Source organism: Anneissia japonica, unplaced genomic scaffold (genome assembly GCF_011630105.1).
Source record: "Anneissia japonica isolate Jap-2015-1 unplaced genomic scaffold, ASM1163010v1 scaffold1128_len1000024_cov185, whole genome shotgun sequence".
NCBI lineage: Eukaryota > Metazoa > Echinodermata > Crinoidea > Comatulida > Comatulidae > Anneissia > Anneissia japonica.
This window is the reverse complement of record NW_022705247.1, coordinates 588,898-608,815: the sequence shown is the minus strand read 5'-3', so window position 1 is coordinate 608,815 and position 19,918 is coordinate 588,898. Positions and strand designations below refer to the sequence as shown.

Here is a 19,918-nt window from a genome sequence, read left to right as displayed (position 1 = left end):
ATAATATATATATATATATTTCTATCAATTATATGTATTTATATGATCAATAATTTTTCTCAGGCACTTGAAGTTCTTAGTGATGTTGGTGACCAGATTTGTTTAAAATACTCACGATTACCTCTTGAGGATAGAATACGCCCGTACCTTCCACCCGCCCCCGAAGAACACAAGATAAATGGTGATACAACGAAGATGAACGGTAATCACCACTTAGCAAACGGCACCATCAACGGCAGAATGAAACATCATCAAAATAGCAACGGTAAAGTCAACAGACGCTAGTAAATCAAAGCTAAGATAATTACCACCAGATTATTGCCCAATAGAGTTCAGAGTGTGCGATTTTATTTAGAGAGAGAGAAGGTAAAAGCATGATGTGGAATGTTGTCCGTGTAGATCTACCCATTGTTTACAAAGAGTATTGGAGATAAACACAAACATGTGTTGTGTACAAAAGGTCTTTGCTCAGGTTAAAGGATAAATTGGTTTATGTAAAATAGATTTTAATCAGTGAACATGTAAACAGTATGCTTCTCATTTTATCTAAAATTATTTCTCAAATTTCCGTTTTTATAAGAATATAAAGTATTGTTCAAATTTATGCTAAATTTTGATACATGAATTAACTGTATAATTGTAAGATATCTCCAGAAGCAAACAATGCAAACTTTTAGGCAGTTTAAATTTCAAAAGCTAGCCAATATTTATTGGAGAAAAAAAAAACTGTCAATGTATATTTTTTTTTATTGTTAGTTGGTGTTCTACTATTTATTTTCTATATCTACAGGGAATGGGATGTTTGCTTCCCGCAAGAAAGTGCTCCCATCATGCACCACCCAGAAATGCAATGCATGATGGGACACAAAGAAACAATACTAACACACATTCTTGTCCAGTTGCTGTTATTAGTTTCGAAGAACTAAATTATAGGTACATAATCTATTAACCTCATAAATAAAAGATTTGATTGGTTATTCAGTATCATGTGATGTACAGTGAGGTTAATGTGTTAATTGTAATTTCACCTACAAACGTAACCATCGAAAAACCAGTATTATATAACAGTATCCATTTTTCAAAGAGTAATTATTACCATAATTAATATTACTAAATTTTTTATTCTTTTTCTAATTTCTTGGATTGGTTTTATGTTCTTGACACTTGTTTCCAAATGATCAATGCCATACATGTGCAAAATATTCAAATTTGTTGGCAGTAAATCTATAGCTTGTATGGCAGTGTCTTCTGTCTTTATACCTCCAATATTATACTAAAGAGCTTCCAATCGTATTCATAGGTCACTGAAATGGGCTAATAACTGGACTCGTCCATTAATGCCAAGGAGTCCCATAATCAATGTGTGAACATCCGCACATAATATTCATATATTTATTAATTTTACAATATATTTATATATATATATTATAACATGTTCAATTTTAAAACATAAATAAAATTATTTACCTTAAAGAATATTTCCTCAACCTAAAAAATGTATAAACAACATCAGTCTACATGCTGCAGTAAAAATATTCAAGTTGAGGGCAGTATATATGTAATGACATCATAAGAGTTATTTTTGAAAATAATAGTGCTAACTCCAATACATTCGATACTTTAAAAATAGAAGCTTTATGGGAATATATTCACCTGCAAAAATTTATGTTCAAATTGCATGGCTACAGTATTATTATTATTATTAAGAATTATACTAAAACACGCTTAAAAAAATACTGTGAAAGCATGCTTAAAATATACTGCTGTTGCATGACGCTGCTTTCGCTGCCCTAAGGTTATAATCTTAAACAAAATACAATATTTAAAATGCTTACTTTGGTTATTGAAGCAAGTTCTTAGCTTTGAATATTAATGTGAAAGATATTTTCCCCACCAACTAACAATGCTGCTAAATATTCTATATCAGTAGCCTTTGAAATGGCTGGAAATCAATCCTGAAAACTTCTCTAGTTACTGTAAATCAATAAATTGTCATTGAAAATTATGATTGTTTTGAAATACACTATTTAATGTTTTTAGGAATGAGGGGCTTTTTCCATTTTTTTTCATAACTGAGATTAAATCTTTAACATAAACAACTAAAATAATTTGATATATAAACTAATTTTATTATCTATATATTTGTGATTTCATTATTCAGTTGATGCATAGTAAATAACAAAATAACCAATTAAAATGCAGTGAGAATTATCTCATAAAATGTACACTAACTACTACATTAATTAGTTTAGATGGTATTCCATTACCAAGGCCACACTAACCCATGTGTTGGCTTCTGATAAATGTCTATTACCTGCTCATTGAAGTTTAGTGCTTACATAGTATTTCATTAAGTGTCTCCTTTGCTGTACATTTAGATCTAAAGGTTTAGATGGGCAAACAGCTCCTTAAAATTCTGGAGCCCTTTACTGTTAAACCCCTTTGCTGGTGGGACAAGGGTGCAACCTCACCTTTTTCAAAATCTGTATTTATGGGGCTTTTGTATTAAGAATACTTTCAGTCTTTCACATTTTCAAATAAAATAGTCAAATTGGCAATAAAATGGTACCTATTTTCCAGACATGGAGAAAAATGTCCTGTTCTCCCCAACCATTAAAAATGCCCCCAGCACCAAACTTCTTTACACTGTATAACACAACAGTGGTCTTTTTTTGCAGCAAAAAAAAAAAAAAAAAAAAAAAAAATCAGGGAAATGTGCGATGTGGCACAATTAGGCCATTTTTCCAGCATTTGCTTCTTTCCCTGACAAACTCCTACAGCTCCTCCACCAAGGGGCTCTACATATATCTAATATTATTATTCATTATTATTAACATTATTATTCATTATTATTAATATTATTATTCTTGTCACTATTTTGTATTACTATTCATTATATTATGTTGTTTGCTGTTTTTATTATTAGTATATCAGATTATTATACTGTATTAAGTTATAATAATGGGAGGTGATGAGAATTGACTCTGCATGATTGATACACCAATTTGTGTTTCACACCAGATAATGAAGCTTTGTGAGAAGCTAAAAAAAGCTGAATCTGCTTTTGTGAAAGAAACTCATAATTGAACAAAAACTTATAGGCTCTTCATCATATACAAAAATTTAATTATTTGAAGTGCCTAACATTAATAGGTTTGAATATCAGTGATATATTTTGGGTATCTTTCCACTTTTTTATCCAAAGATTGATTATATTAAGGTAAACCTTTGCATACTGCTATAACAAAAGCAAAAGTTTTTTTGTATTGTTTGCCGTTCACATTATTTTGGTCCCTTTAAGCTTCCTCCTTGCTACACCAATAATACAGGTGTAAAATACTTCTTTATATAGTTCATATATAAAGAATTATATTTGTGATTATTATTGCTATTATAGATTGATAAAAGCATAGTAAATATTTTCTTGTATAAAGAATTTGTGATTTCACTCGGTGTTTGATCTCCACTGATACCATATTTATTGTCAGCTGTAAATTTTTTTAGGGCTCTGAATTACTAACCAGGCCTGGCAATCATGTTTAAAATTATAGCCACTTTTACTCCTTCAAATTTTCTTCCCTTCACTCACCCTCTTTTTCTGGCCCCTTATCCCACATACCATTAGTTAAATTGATGAAGGTTTACATAATTTTGTAATGTTGTTTTTATAAATGTTTTTATTATTAGTTAAAATATAATGATAGAGGTACGAGTTGTCCATTGATGTGAATTAAAGTGAAGGTCACAAATGTTCAGTTGAAAACTTAGGTTGCACCCACAATAATTCTAATACTTATACAAAAGTAAACATCCTGAATGTAGCCATCTTGTGACTGGCTGTGATATTGCCTGTCATAGAATGTAATATGATCATTCTAAGTTTTCCATTCATTTGATTGGCTGTGAGATGTGTAACCTCATTAAATAGAGATGCTGCAAAAAGGCTAACGCTTGTGACCAATCCACTGCTGTACGAATTCATTCCGTTCATTGTTTGTAAGTCTCTATGTTGCCAAAATCTTTTATTTCTGTCGCTATGTTCTTAAATTATATAATATATTCATAAAATTATCTTGCGATTATCAAGGCACAAGAAGTAAAAAGAAAACACCAAATAATTTTTGATGATATTTATCATCGATTGTCACCTTGGCTAATGTAAGCTAGATTACAAACCATGTGGCATGCTCTACCGAACAAGGCCTCAAGTTGAGTTCCAAGTTAACATTCACATTCCCCATTTGTTTACCGTTGCTATATTAACTTTTATGTAATTTGTTAATATTTTTATTTTGTTGGAGATTTGTTTTGCACTTGTTTTCATCCCCTTGTAAGCATTATGTATAACTTATAGTATCAGAATTTAATATATTTTTATGTTTGAAATTAATTGTGTATAATTATTTGTTTCATTTGATTTAGCTTTATATTAGAAAAAGATTAATAAACTTAACTGCCTTGGATCTAATCTTGGTTAAAAGCAGCTGTGATAAATTGTTAAAAACTGCTTGGATGTAAGAGATTAGATCTAACTCAGATTTAAATCTATTTTCTGGATATTAAGACAAACCACCCACTTAGTTTCCATTATGTCCGATGTATGCATTTGTGTTTTTTTATGTTTTGAATAATGTAAGGATACCTTGATAATAATGGAATTTTAATTTTTAATTTATTTTTAATTTAGCCCTTGTATTTGATACTTAATATAAATAATACTGTATACAAATCTAGTATGTGGATTTACCATTTAACCCTATACTTCGACCTAAACTTTTCATTTGGATCAAACTATATCATTTTATTATTACGAATAAAAATATAGAACCAGGGTCATAGCAAAAATAATCAGAGGTCTAGTAATTTTCGGTGATGGGTGGAAGGGATGCAGAGGCCCAACCAAGGCCAGTGCTTCCTAAATGTGAATGTTTTGAGCTTTACACTCTAATGCTATTGAAAAGAGAGTTGGCATCTTTGTTATTTTTTTTTGTGCTGAACACTGCTGTCCAGCTTCGACCAGCCTAGCTATAGCCCTGAAAAGTGTAACTAACGTTGTACAGTATAATGCATGTTGTGTATCGAAGTCTAAATTATTATTATTTAATTGAAAGCTTAACAAGGATGGTGAATATATACTTTTAAATATGAAACTATAATATGAAACTTTTATGCCTCCCATTTTGGTAGAGCAAGTCACAATAATGTAGTTGTATATACTTTAGTGAGTAAATTTAGGTTAGTAAATAAAATTTAACAAATTAATTATATTTATGAATAATATAGTTAGTTGCTATGGTTATCATTATATATTCATGATGCCAAACAGTAAAACATGAAGATGGTAATATAACTACCGTATCTAATGATTGGTTTACTATTTTACATTGGTTTACTTTTTGTTTTATACAAAACATACAATAATGTTTATGTATATGACTCTGGTTTTTTAATATATTATAATATAATACTGTTTATTTACACTTTGCTAAGGAGGGTGTTTTTGGAAACTGGTTTGATTGTGGACTGCACAAATTCAGATTTACCAATAAAAGACTCAACGTTCCATTTTATTTACTGTTTTCTTATTTATCGTGTACAAATGAAACGCCAAGTAACAGTGTGTAAAGGGGGTGGGGGCGGGGCAGGCCTGGGGAGGAGACCCTCCGAAGCTATGTCCTTTTATGTATTTAGATGTCTATTGATGACTTTGTATCACTCTTCATCCTAGAGGCCCATGACACCTGGGCCCCAGGATTGTTTCCTTTGCTGTCCCCTCTTGGAGCAACAAGCATGAAATATCAAGAATAGAAAATTATTTTAGAAATTTTATTTTATTTTCTCTAATAAATTTGGCAAGTTTTGACACCCTCATCTGGCTCTAGCTAAAACATCTAACGAAGAGCAGGGCAAAAATTTAGGGGGAGGGGGTCGGCCCGGCAATGTTTCTCTCCCCCCACCCCTCCTCCTCTTGGAAGGTTGAAAAAAAAAGAGAAAGAAAAAATTGATCGCCCAAAACACCTCAGGTTAGTATTATCTCGATCGGCCCCACTTTCGGGGCCCCTTTTGGACATCTCTGGATCCACCCCTGAATAGTGAAATTATAGTGTTAAAATGTTAATTCTAAAACTGAAAACCCTCCCCACTCCGACCATTGGTCTTCAATATGTACTTTGTGTTCCTGGCACCACCCCCTGATCATGCAGTACAGTCTCTAGAGTTGGTAAATTTTGTATTCACTTAATTATTTTCTTTTATCTCTATATTGTATTTTCAAACGAGAAAAACAGCAACAAAACGAAAAAGAATACAGCTTGCATTCATTCTTTAATCTACCATTCTGTGAATAGCTGTGTAAAATTTGCCTGCTAGAATGACTTGGTAGACAAATAATATGAACACTTCAGAATACCATATTAGAATATTCATAATTTTATTACCAATCAACAGCATGTCAGAACAACTGATGATACTTTAGCAGATCAACTTGAGTGTAGTACTGATGAAAATTAATTATGCTGTAACTAATTTATGTAATTCAATATGACAAGATTAAAATGCACTTGAGTGAAATAAATCGGCATTGACGTAGGACATCGTAATAATAATGATGGTCATTTTTACATAATGTCTTTTCCTAACACTTACAAAGCACTTGCATAGGGAATATGAAAAAAAGAACTATAGTGTAGTGTAGAATAATAAATCAGACATATTTTTATTTTTTTTTGTCAATTATAATCACAGTGAGAAAGCAAAAAAGTAGCACTTTTGAGACTTGTTTTTCTGAGGATGACCTAATAAAGGTCGAAACATTGAACCATAGCCTCCCTTTTATTATTCGGAGTAACGTTTGTATATCACAAGCTTTCGTATACACAGTACACTTCTTGAGGTGAAGTCATAACAATAAAATCAACTGGCACAATTAAAATACAGAGGGGGAAGGGGTCTGTTCCGATTCTAGACCCTTCCTAGGTGATTTATAATGTTGACTCAACATACAGTACCTTTGTATTCTAGTGACAACAAAGTCATGTTCACTCAGGGACTTATAACTGTTACCAGAATAGGAAGCTGGCTGGTTTAAGCCCTCTTACTGGAATTAGTCTTATGTGTGGGATTGTTATGCTAATGAGCCAAATAAGCACAATCTGCACATGCTCAGAAGAACAAAACTTTCCTTTGCCCTACTCACAACTCTAACATTAGTACTGCAACTCCCCAACTATAATGTTGCTATATTCAACACAGATATTATTTGTAATTTGGTAACTTTTAAGTTACCAAATTTAAAAATCTTTAAAATTCCATAAAAAAAAAAACCAGCACCCTTAAATGATTTAACAGTGTGTGAAAAGCATATTAAAATTTGAGACTTTAGAACATATCTAAGATAAATAGAAAAATATAAGTATTATACTTGCAATGACATGGTATGTAATTGTAAGTATACAATAACGAAAAACCAAATCCTTTTGGGGGCCCCTATACAGTGGTGGCAACAGCGGGAGCAGGGGGAATTTGCTCATCCGTCGGACAGGCCGGGAAACCTCTGTTGTCTGATGCACAACTCAGAGGCGCATCTTGAAATGGGGGTGCTGATGGGGGTGCGAAGGTGAAGTGTGGAGGGGGGCTAGATGATCAGTTGAGGGGCACTAATGCACAAAATAAGGTGATTTTAGGTTATTTTTAACTACTTGTCCATGATTTATGGGGGCACGAGTAATTTTTGGAGGGCGTGCGACCCCCCCCCCACCACGTAAACCCAGATACACCGCTGGCACGACTAGGTCGTCGGATAAAAAATAAAAGAAATAATAATTTTCCTTCCCCAATAACAGTGTGGTCTAAAAGCACAATTTGGACCATACTAAGCCATGAATGCTCCGTCAACCCTACAAGGCAATTTTTATTCGTCAGCACCTTGGCTCGGACCCCTCCGTCAGGACATGTCGTACCCCTTGTCAGCAAATATCTGGCACCACCGCTACTTCTATACTAGGGCACATAAGGCTGGAGCTTAACCCCAGTTTCTGAAGTGTGAAGTGGATGAGAGTGTCATACTCCCCATGGATGGGACGCTAGTCCATCACAGGTTAATCATGCTTGCCTAAAAATGATTAAAAAATAAAAATGTAATGATGCCAGCTTGTTAGTTCCAACATCAGCATTATGTATGTGATACCCAGTAGTGTAGCTAAATGTTGTGCAGAGTAAACATCACCTCATACGACCTTACTTTGTGAGCTTGCGCCCCCCCCGCCCCAAGACTACTAAATGTACCACAGGTGACATCCATTCTCACCAACACAATTTATGACATTTTCTCACAAAATTCAATGACAGCGTATTCACCTGATACCATCCAGCCAGGGTGCTGTGCTTCAAGCTTCTGGGCAAGTCCCTCACTTAGCCCTACTATCAAATCAGCCTTTGATGTCCGCAAGGCGCATAGTGCTGTTGGATGAAAGCCGTGGAGTGCTTCTTTAAATGGCACAGTATGCTCCCAATCCCTATCAAGCACCAGTTTGCGATAGTTTAAATCACCCTTAAATATGAGTAAATTTGATTTCGTAAGATCGCGGTACAATTCTGGTGAGACCGTCTCCATACTCGCAAAACTATGTGGTGTTGTCCAAAATTTATGAGACTCCATACTCCATGATTTATCTTCTAACTTCTGTCTAATCGATTTACTCAAGTTGCTTAAACCTTGGTTTTCATTCCCACCTAATACATCAAGCGTCCATGCAAAGTCCACAGGAGTAACATCGGACACAAACCATGGCATTGCTTTGCAGTGGAAATGAATATCATCAACTAAATTCAGCCTCGTAAGACACTCGGCCAAGCATAAATCAGATAAAAATTCGTAACCTGCATTATCTAGAATGAAATCTATGCGAACAGATCCTATAGATTTTGCCTGTTTTAACTCATCCCAGACTAGACCTGTTTTGTTGATAAGAATTTTTGACTTGAGTTCTTGAAGCTGACACAGAGGGCTCACTTTCTGGCTGTTTTCTACGCCAGCAGAAATTGACAGGTCGCACTTGTTGCCCCATAATGACATCTAAATGATGGTTAAAAAGAAAAATACATTGTTTATCTCAATGATATAAGCCTATAATATGTATAATAATATTGATTATTGTGTTTACTATGTATCCAATGCATGTTTTAAACATTTATAAGTTCCACTTCTATTTGAACTTCAACATTTTCACAAAAATTAAAAATACATTGAACAGCTATATAACAGTAAAAAACCATTAATTATTTAAAATAGTAAATTAAAAATTTATCTAAAGCATAAATGAAACAAAATCTTTCGGTGCAAACCTGCCAGCCGCCAAAAATGATGATTTCATATAAAAATAAACTTTATTTTCGGCCAATTAGCTCACTAGCTGCCACGAAAAAATGTAAATCTCAAAAAAAATTATTATCATTATTTTTCTTACACCTGCTGCTGCCTTGAAATCTCTAAAGATAAGATTTGTATATTTCTTCCTAATTATATAAATTTACAGAATATAACTAACCCATTACTGGTAATGGTACGGGCATTTATAATGCGCTCCTTCCTTGCGGTTATAAAGCGCAGTCCCTTTCCCTGGTCATTGGGTCCACATGCTAAGTGTTGCTGCTGGTAATCAGCGCAGGAGCAGGCAACCCCACCAGGTACCCAATCATACTCCTGGGTGGATAGAAGCAATGCAGATAAAGTGTCTTGCTCATTGACACAAGCAAAATGCACAGCGCGGGATTGAAACCTGACCTCGAGGTTGGGAAACCAAACCGTTCCTGCTGCGCCAAACCGCTTCTACAACACTGTTTATATTCACCAATAAAATTCTATTTTTATTTTCTCCTGCATCTGGATGTTTTTGGCAAAACCCTTTGCTAAATAAAAAAACCCACAATTTTATTTTTTGTTTTTTTTCCCGCCTCCCTCTGACGATCTTTAAAAAAATAAGTTCGCGAAACGAGGTATAAAAAAGGTCACGCCTAAAATACAATATACATATCGGGCATGCAATCCCAAGACCAGTTGTAATACATTTACTCATAACTTTGGCTATAATAAGTTGAATACAGTAGATGACCCATCATTTTAAAACTTATAGTGTGGCGAATAAGAATATATTATATTAACGCCCGTATTCTTAGAACAAACTTTAGTCGAACTTCCAACTAGAACTTTATTTAGTGCTAGTTGCAACTTGAACTTCAATTTGTATTCACAAACAACGTAGTCGAAGTTTTAACTACGACTAAATCAAGTCCTAGTTTTAGTTCAACTGAAGACGACCGGCAAGCCACAACTATCAAACTAACCAATGAAAAGGGCTTACTTTAATAGCAGACAAAATTTTAAAGATCCGGTAATGCGGAAGAATATTGAGCTGCCGTCTGTGGTTCAAAAACGCATTTCCTCATAATTCATAATAGACCATCATTTGCTTAATTAATTTTCTATAATAGTAACTATATTAGATGTTAACATATTACGATAGAGAATTTAAACAGTCACTGAAAATTTGCTTTCTTTGGAGAACTAGCAGGGGTGGTGCCAGGATTTGTCCGACAATTAAAAGGTTTCAAAAGTGGTCCAGGGGGCGAAGCCCTCGAAAATTTCAACAATTTAGGGGTTTCAAAGGTTTATTTATTCGATTTTAGAGTCTACTAATACAGTATTTATAAAATACATACAATTTTTTTTTTAACCCCGACGAATAGACGAACTATTAGAGAAAATCACCTTGACAGGCTAAGAAATGAACTGTTATACAATGATGAATGCAATGTTTGGGAATCATTCTGCAATAGTAATTCTGAAGATAAACTTATATATGTCCTTGGAGGAAACTAAATTTTTCTCAGTCATAATGTTCTACTTAGCTTTGATAGTTTTTGCAAATCTTATTTTATTAAGCATGGCAAAAATGCACTGAGATGAAAGCCCTTCGAGATCAATCACAAGTTTTTCTTTAATAAGTTGTTCTAACTTTAAGCTTTTCTTGATTATACCAGTGTGTGAATTATATAATTGTATGTATATGGGTATGCATATGTATGTATATATATGTGTATGTGTATGCGTGTATATGTGTGTGTATGTGTGTGTGTGTGTGTATGTATACCCATGTACATATACCGGTAGGCATTTTTTTTATTTTTTTAAACTTGTATTCTTTTAATGATTTGCTATGTTGTGACGTTGAATTAAACTTTTTTTTTTTTTTCTCCTCAATATTTCTCTAATTGGATTGTGTTTACCTAGGTGTGTGTGTGTAAATTTCGGCCTACAGTACTGTACAGAAAAGTAAGTCTGTATTGCTGTATCTGCTTTGTATTTATATACTTTAAGTAGTTTAATATTTAAGTTATGATATGAAGGGGCTTTCAAATTTTGTGCTTGTGCTTTTCGTATTTTTTTTAACGTAACATCTTTTTTGTAATTTTGTTGGTCTTGAATGCACCGTCAATTGACGAGTGCCACTGTAACAAAAGTGTAAGTTCAATAAATTATTATTATCATACAAATAAATATATATATAAATAAATTATCAAATGCGTCAATCATCGTTAACATACAATAAATAACAACTTTTACCTGTATAAACTCAGCAAGCATATCATTTGGATTTTTCTTTGCTTCGATACTGTTGTGTAGGTACTGGATCAATAGGCTTGCTGGCTTGAGGCAATCGTAGAGGGCATTTCTCTTCTGATCTCCAAATGGATCAAATTCCTTTAAATGACAGCTGTACATGAACATTTTTGAGAATCAAAATATTATATTTTAAATATAGTATGAAAATAGAAAATATTTTAAAGAGAGTATAGCAGTATGATAATAATAATAATAATAATAATAATAATAATAATAATAATAATAATAATATGTATAATAAGTCAGACTTAAGGGGAATATCTTTTGTGTTATTTTCCCCTTAACATTGTTTTTTTTAATTGTTCTCTAATTTCTCCATTGTCTAAAGTTCCCTTAAGGTAGGTTTTAGTAACACAATAATAATAATAAAAAACAAACATTGTTATGCAGCAATTTAAAAATAAATGATCAAAGGCACGAAAATATACATAGAGCATGAATTAGAGTATATAAATAGAAACGTAAAAAGACAATGTAGATATGAATATGGAAACAGATTAGACTAGATGGATTGAAATAGATGAGTTCTTAAATTGAGTAAAAATGAATCCAAGGATGGTGAGGTTTTGAGTATATGTGTTCAATTCCTTCTCAGACTTAACTAGTTTCTCCTGTTGTGTTTTTGCTAGAAGGTGGAAATTAAATAAATGTGTACAGCGCCATCTATAGTTACTACTGGACTGTCTTTTGGCAGAATTGTTTGGCCACTGATTGCACCTGCATGCTAATTACCATCATATGCAAATTTGATATTAGAAATAAGAATTGAGAATTTTTAGGACATCTTCACTATCAAGTCTAAAAAAAATGTGGCAATTGCCTGAGATTTACCCATATACAAGTGTGATATGACATCACCATGTGCATGATATCAGGGTGATATGATGTCATCAGAGCTCATACAACACATCACAGAAGTTTGCCACAGAAAACATGGTAGTATAGAGAAAGCAAATTTCTTTTGAAAGATTGTACACTATAAGGCGAAACATTTTTATACCTTGTTACGAAAACTTATTTTTTTTAAAACGTCAGAGGAAGGAGGAAAAAAATTACAATAAAATTGTGTTCTCTTATTTAGTCAATAGTTTTGCCAGAAACATCCAGATGGAGGAGAAAATAAAAATAAATTTTTATTGGTTGATGTAAAGAGTGTAGTAATTGGATGGTTAAATGCTTTAAATCTATATAATCAGGAACAAAAATACATATCTTATTTTTGGAGATTTCAAGGCAGCGGCGGGCGTATTAAAAAAAAACAAAAAAAACTTCTATATTTTTCTGGAATTATCATTTTTTATGGCAGCGGGTGCATTGATTGGTCAAAAATAAAATTTTATTTTTATTCGAAATCATCATTATTGTCGGGCGGCAGGTTTGCTAAAACAAGGTATAAAAAAGTCTCACCTAATGTGTATTAGAGAGAGAGCAGCTTAAAATAATATTTTCTATATGGCAACAAAGTCTTCATGGTTCACCTCGAACTGTGGTTACCACCAGTTGTAACCAACTGTGTTGGGTATATGAAGTAACCGATTTAAAAATTCCTCTATTTAGTTAATTTACATGTTTTTCTTGTTCATCCTCATCTTGAGTACCCTAGTGTTGTCTCCAAATGTTTCTCTTCTACTCATTGTAACCTGTCTTCAAAAGGTCCAGGATCATTTTGTTTATTCTACTTGTCATTGTCCCTTCTTTTTTTTCCTTCCTTCCCTTGATTCTCGTCATTCGTTGTTTGATCTTCAGTTTATGTACAAGTGTATGAAATCCTGTTTTGATTGTGATTTAATGTCTCTGTTCTCTTTTCATGTTAAAGCTGTTGGTTGCTGTACCCGCAACTTTAAATGTAATCTGTTCTGTGTCCTATATATATGTCCTATATATTGTTGAGTCAATGTTACCAAAAATGGCTTTCTTTCACGTATAATCGATTTTGTAATTGTGTGGAAAAAGATAATTCAATTGAACTTTTCTTTAAGATTGTAAAAATTTATGCTCATTTATATTTTAGCTTTTAAGTTCCATTCTGCAAGTGGCGGGTTTCCCACTGTTGAATGAGATTGTAAATAAATAAACAAATAAATTTTATTCTCTCAAATATGAATATAAAGCACAACATTAAAAGTACCAAGTACCAAGACCGAGCACAATATACCAAGTACAAATACAACTTACCTGAGAGCAATGGATTCCATAATTTTGCGGTACATGTAGCACTCTGTATAGAGCCAAGCGGCTTTAAAGAATTTTGGTGCTTCTCCTTCATTACGTTTCGTCTCTTCCTTAAGGACTTGTTTCCAAATGCTAACATCTTTGTTGCCATCCTCTATCTCCAATATGTATTTGTTTGTTTGCATTTCATGCTTGAGTTTTGAAAGACGACTCACAATGTCTACACAGTCGTTACCTCCTTCCTGAAATTATATTTTTAAGAATTATTTTCATTTTTCATTTACAATTTTGAGGTTAAAAGGTGGAGCTTTGACAGGATTTCAATCTAGGTTCCTGGGAATGGAAGGTAAGCATCTTATCCACCAAGCTCCAGGCCCACCCTACCAACATTGCAGAATCCACAGGACCATGGAATTTGGAGGCAAGCATCTTTTCCACCAAGCTACAGTTTATTGCTGGACCATGGAATAGTTAGCCACCAAGCTACTAGCAGAAATCAGGAGGGAGAAGGAGGGGGATGGAGGGAGATTGAGTATTATATACTTGTTTACAAGTTTTCATTTTGTTTTCTTTAGCTTATATGTCCACATTGCCCTAAAATGTAGTGTGTGTTTGTTTACATTAACCTTTACCTGTCCATGTTGTTCTGATGCAACAATGCGATGTTTATAGACTGTATCTACAACTCTCGTTAGAATGACTGGTAATCGATCCTTAATTGTTAAGTAGGCAAAACTTCTGAAAAACCAAAATTTGTTAAAACAATTTTTGAGAAAAAAAAATGGCTGCTCATTTCATAGATGCTTAGAACCATAGAACCATGAAAATAAGTATTCAATATTAATCAAATATATGTTATTAGATTTTTTAAACATATATGTTGAAGCTTGCGTTACACCACATAGATAGTTCTGAATGAACTTTTAGTTCTGAAAAGAACTGTTGTACTACAACAGTAGTGCAACATGCATACATTTTTTAAACATTTACAACATTATGATCCTTTTGGTTTGGAACACCTCTCAGAACCTTTGTCGGGGAATTTTATGAAGGCATCATTGCTTCGGCCTCAATCATCAGGGTGGGACTGAGGCGCTGTTAACCCCCATCTCAATCTCAAATATCCCTATCAATCATCAGCATCAACTCCAGTCTCATATCTACTAATCTAGCCCAGTGGCACCTGGGGTCCCCCCCCCCAGCTAGAGCTTGTTGGGCAGTCGGGTCAAAAAAAAAATATATGCCTAATGAGATCAGTGTTGATCCTGGTCATTGGGTCCACATGCTAAGTGTTGCTGCTGGTAATCAGCACAGGAACAGGCAACCCCACCAGGTACCCATTTATACTCCTGGGTGGAGAGAAGCAATGCAGATAAAGTGTCTTGCTCAAGGACACAAGCAAAATGCACAGCGCGGGATTGAAACCCGACCTCGAGGTTGGGAAACCAAACCGTTCCTGCTGCGCCAAACCGCTTCTACAACACTGTTTATATTCACCAATAAAATTCTATTTTTATTTTCTCCTGCATCTGGACGTTTTTGGCAAAACTCTTTGCTAAATAAAAAAAACCAAAATTTTATTTTTTGTTTTATTTCCGCCTCCTCTGATGATTTAAAAAAAAATAAGTTCGCGAAACGAGGTATAAAAAAGGTCACGCCTAAAATACAATATACATGTCAGGCATGCAATCCCAAGACCAGTCTTAATACATTTACTCATAACTTTGGCAATAATAAGTTGAGTACAGTAGATGACCCATCATTCTTAAACTTATAGTGTGGCGAATAAGAATATATTATATTAACGCACGTATTCTTAGAACAAACTTTAGTCGAACTTCCAACTAGAACTTTATTTAGTTCTAGTTGCAACTTGAACTTCAATTTGTATTCACAAACAACGTAGTTGAAGTTTTAACTACGACTAAATCAAGTCCTAGTTTTAGTTCAACTGAAGACGACCGGCAAGCCACAACTATTAAACTAACCAATGAAAAGGGCTTACTTTAATAGCAGAGGAAATTTTAAAGATCCGGTAACGCGGAAGAATATTGAGCTGCCGTCTGTGGTTCAAAAACGTATTTCCTCATAATTCATAATAGACCATCATTTGCTTAATTAATTTTCTATGATAGTAACTATGTTAGATGTTAACATATTACGATAGAGAATTTAAACAGTCACTGAAAATTTGCTTTCTTTGGAGAACTATCAGGGGTGGTGCCAGGATTTGCCTGACGATTAAAAGGTTTCGAAAGTGGTCCAGGGGGCGAAGCCCTCGAAAATTTCAACAATTTAGGGGTTTCAAAGGTTTATTTATTCAATTTTAGAGTCTACTAATATTTATAAAATACATACAATTTTTTTTTGCCCCGACGAATAGACGAACTATTATAGAAAATCACCTTGACAGGCTAAGAAATGAACTGTTATACAATGATGAATACAATGTTTGGAAATCATTCTGCAATAGTAATTCTGAAAATAAACTTATATATCCTTGGAGGAAACTCAATTTTTCTCAGTCATAATGTTCTACTTAGCTTTGATAGTTTTTGCAAATCTTATTTTATTAAAGCATGGCAAAAATGAGATGAAAGCCCTTCAAGAGCAATCATAAGTTTTTCTTTAATAAGTTGTTCTAACTTTAAGCTTTTCTTGATTATACCAGTGTGTGAGTTATATAATTGTATGTATATGGGTATGCATATGTATGTGTATGTATGTATATATATGTGTATGTGTATGCGTGTATATGTGTGTGTATGTATGTGTGTGTGTATGTATACCCATGTACATATACCGGTAGGCATTTTTTTTTTTTAAACTTGTATTCTTTTAATGATTTTCTATGTTGTGACGTTGAATTAAACTTTTTTTTTTTTTTTTTTTTCTCCTCAATATTTCTCTAATTGGATTGTGTTTACCTAGGTGTGTGTGTGTAAGTTTAGGCCTACAGTACTGTACAGAAAAGTAAGTCTGTATTGCTGTATCTGCTTTGTATTTATATACTTTAAGTAGTTTAATTTAAGTTTAATTGTTAAGTTATGATATGAAGGGGCTTTCAAATTTTGTGCTTGTGCTTTTCGTATTTTTTTTAACGTAACATCTTTTTTGTAATTTTGTTGGTCTTGAATGCACCGTCAAGTGACGAGTGCCACTGTAACAAAAGTGTAAGTTCAATAAATTATTATTATTATACAAATAAATATATATATAAATAAATTATCAAATGCATCAATCATCGTTATCATACATTAAATAACAACTTTTACCTGTATAAACTCAGAAAGCATATCATTTGGATTTTTCTTTGCTTCAATACTATCGTGTAGGTACTGGATCAATAGGCTTGCTGGCTTGAGGCAATCGTAGAGGGCATTTCTCTTCTGCTCTCCAAATGGATCAAATTCCTTTAAATGACAGCTGTACATGAACATTTTTGAGAATCAAAATATTATATTTTAAATATAGTGTGAAAATAGAAAATATTTTAAAGACAGTATAGCAGTATGATAATAATAATAATAATAATAATAATAATAATAATAATAATAATAATAATAATATGCATAATAAGTCGGACTTAAGGGGAATATCTTTTGTGTTATTTTCCCCTTAACATTGTTTTTTTTAAATTTTTCTCTAATTTCTCCATTGTCTAAAGTTCCCTTAAGGTAGGTTTTGGTAACATAATAATAATAATAAAAAACAAACATTGTTATGCAGCAATTTAAAAATAAATGATCAAAGGCACGAAAATATACATAGAGCATGAATTAGAGTATATAAATAAAAACGTAAAAAGACAATGTAGATATGAATATGGAAACAGAGTAGACTAGATGGATTGAAATAGATGAGTTCTTAAATTGAGTAAAAATGAATCCAAGGATGGTGAGGTTTTGAGTATATGTGTTCAATTCCTTCTCAGACTTAACTAGTTTCTCCTGTTGTGTTTTTGCTGAATGAGATTGTAAATAAATAAACAAATAAATTTTATTCTCTCAAATATGAATATAAAGCACAACATTAAAAGTACCAAGTACCAAGACCGAGCACAATATACCAAGTACAAATACAACTTACCTGAGAGCAATGGATTCCATAATTTTGCGGTACATGTAGCACTCTGTATAGAGCCAAGCGGCTTTAAAGAATTTTGGTGCTTCTCCTTCATTACGTTCCGTCTCTTCCTTAAGGACTTGTTTCCATATGCTAACATCTTTGTTGCCATCCTCTATCTCTAATATGTATTTGTTTGTTTGCATTTCATGCTTGAGTTTTGAAAGACGACTCACAATGTCTACACAGTCGTTACCTCCTTCCTGAAATTATATTTTTAAGAATTATTTTCATTTTTCATTTACAATTTTGAGGTTAAAAGGTGGAGCTTTGACAGGATTTCAATCTAGGTTCCTGGGAATGGAAGGTAAGCATCTTATCCACCAAGCTCCAGGCCCACCCTACCAACATTGCAGAATCCACAGGACCATGGAATTTGGAGGCAAGCATCTTTTCCACCAAGCTACAGTTTATTGCTGGACCATGGAATAGTTAGCCACCAAGCTACTAGCAGAAATCAGGAGGGAGAAGGAGGGGGATGGAGGGAGATTGAGTATTATATACTTGTTTACAAGTTTTCATTTTGTTTTCTTTAGCTTATATGTCCACATTGCCCTAAAATGTAGTGTGTGTTTGTTTACATTAACCTTTACCTGTCCATGTTGTTCTGATGCAACAATGCGATGTTTATAGACTGTATCTACAACTCTCGTTAGAATGACTGGTAATCGATCCTTAATTGTTAAGTAGGCAAAACTTCTGAAAAACCAAAATTTGTTAAAACAATTTTTGAGAAAAAAAAATGGCTGCTCATTTCATAGATGCTTAGAACCATGAAAATAAGTATTCAATATTAATCAAATATATGTTATTAGATTTTTTAAACATATATGTTGAAGCTTGCGTTACACCACATAGATAGTTCTGAATGAACTTTTAGTTCTGAAAAGAACTGTTGTACTACAACAGTAGTGCAACATGCATACATTTTTTAAACATTTACAACATTATGATCCTTTTGGTTTGGAACACCTCTCAGAACCTTTGTCGGGGAATTTTATGAAGGCATCATTGCTTCGGCCTCAATCATCAGGGTGGGACTGAGGCGCTGTTAACCCCCATCTCAATCTCAAATATCCCTATCAATCATCAGCATCAACTCCAGTCTCATATCTACTAATCTAGCCCAGTGGCACCTGGGGTCCCCCCCCCCAGCTAGAGCTTGTTGGGCAGTCGGGTCAAAAAAAAAATATATGCCTAATGAGATCAGTGTTGATTGAGTTGAGAGTATAGTAACAATTTTGTCTGAGAGTGCTATTTCCGGCCATTCAGAGGTCCCTATTTAAAAAAAAATTTCATTAAGGTCAAGGACCAAGTCCCCCAAGAAAATATATCCTGCAGCCGCTACTGCTCTAGCCTAACCAACAAAGTCTTTGTACATCATCAAAGTCTCATTTGTCAACAATATGTACCAGCATATCTAACTATTCCAGGCCCACGTGTATTGGTGGCTCTCCAGCACTGCATCAACACACCAACACATGAGTGCGACCAGAGTAGTAGTAGGCCCTAGGCCTAGTAGTACTAGGCCTAGACAGTGCAGAACAGACTGTTTTTTTAGTAGTACCAGGCCTAGCCTACTCTACACTAGCTAGCTAGGCCTACAGTCCTGTCGAAATATGACGATAAGACTTGGCTAATAATTGATAATATGTGATTGCATTGATATTCATTATGACGCAATATGATAAACAGTAACATTTATTACCCTACGTATTGTCCGGAAAGACTTCGGGGTAGGGTTGATTTGCAGGTACCCGTTTCTTCCTCCCACGATTGCTGCATGTTTGTTGATGTCCAATTTGTATCACGCCGCGCCCCTGGATGATTACGAAATCATACTGGTTCCCGGACGCATGGCTCAAATTTCAGTTCATCTACTTAACTCACTCTCTACTTGATTAATGTACAATAATCCTTCTTTAATTAGCATACATACCT

At 33.7% G+C, this 19,918-nt stretch overlaps 2 protein-coding genes across 3 annotated transcripts in view; one reads left to right on the top strand and one right to left on the bottom strand.

The window, feature by feature from the left end:
* LOC117105463 (serine palmitoyltransferase 2-like) overlaps nt 1-5,565 on the top strand; it is a 32,718-nt gene extending 27,153 nt beyond the window's left edge. Inside the window, exon 12 of the mRNA XM_033246613.1 lies at nt 64-5,565. Coding sequence (XP_033102504.1) covers nt 64-285 — 222 coding nt within the window. The 3' untranslated portion in view covers nt 286-5,565. The remainder of the gene's footprint in view (nt 1-63) is intronic.
* Nucleotides 5,566-6,307: 742 nt separating this feature from the next.
* On the bottom strand, nt 6,308-19,791 carry LOC117105464 (damage-control phosphatase ARMT1-like). 2 transcript variants are annotated; one of them, XM_033246614.1, is made up of 5 exons: nt 19,686-19,791; nt 18,571-18,676; nt 17,942-18,180; nt 17,128-17,278; nt 6,308-9,073 (listed from the first exon to the last, which is right to left on the bottom strand). In XM_033246614.1, exons 1-5 carry the CDS (start codon nt 19,760-19,762, stop codon nt 8,315-8,317), a joined length of 1,332 nt encoding a protein of 443 aa, XP_033102505.1. In that variant the 5' UTR covers nt 19,763-19,791; the 3' UTR covers nt 6,308-8,314. The 2 variants fall into 2 exon arrangements, with proteins under 2 accessions (XP_033102505.1, XP_033102506.1); XM_033246615.1 differs by lacking the exon at nt 19,686-19,791 and adding an exon at nt 19,390-19,599.
* Nucleotides 19,792-19,918: the final 127 nt, after the last annotated feature.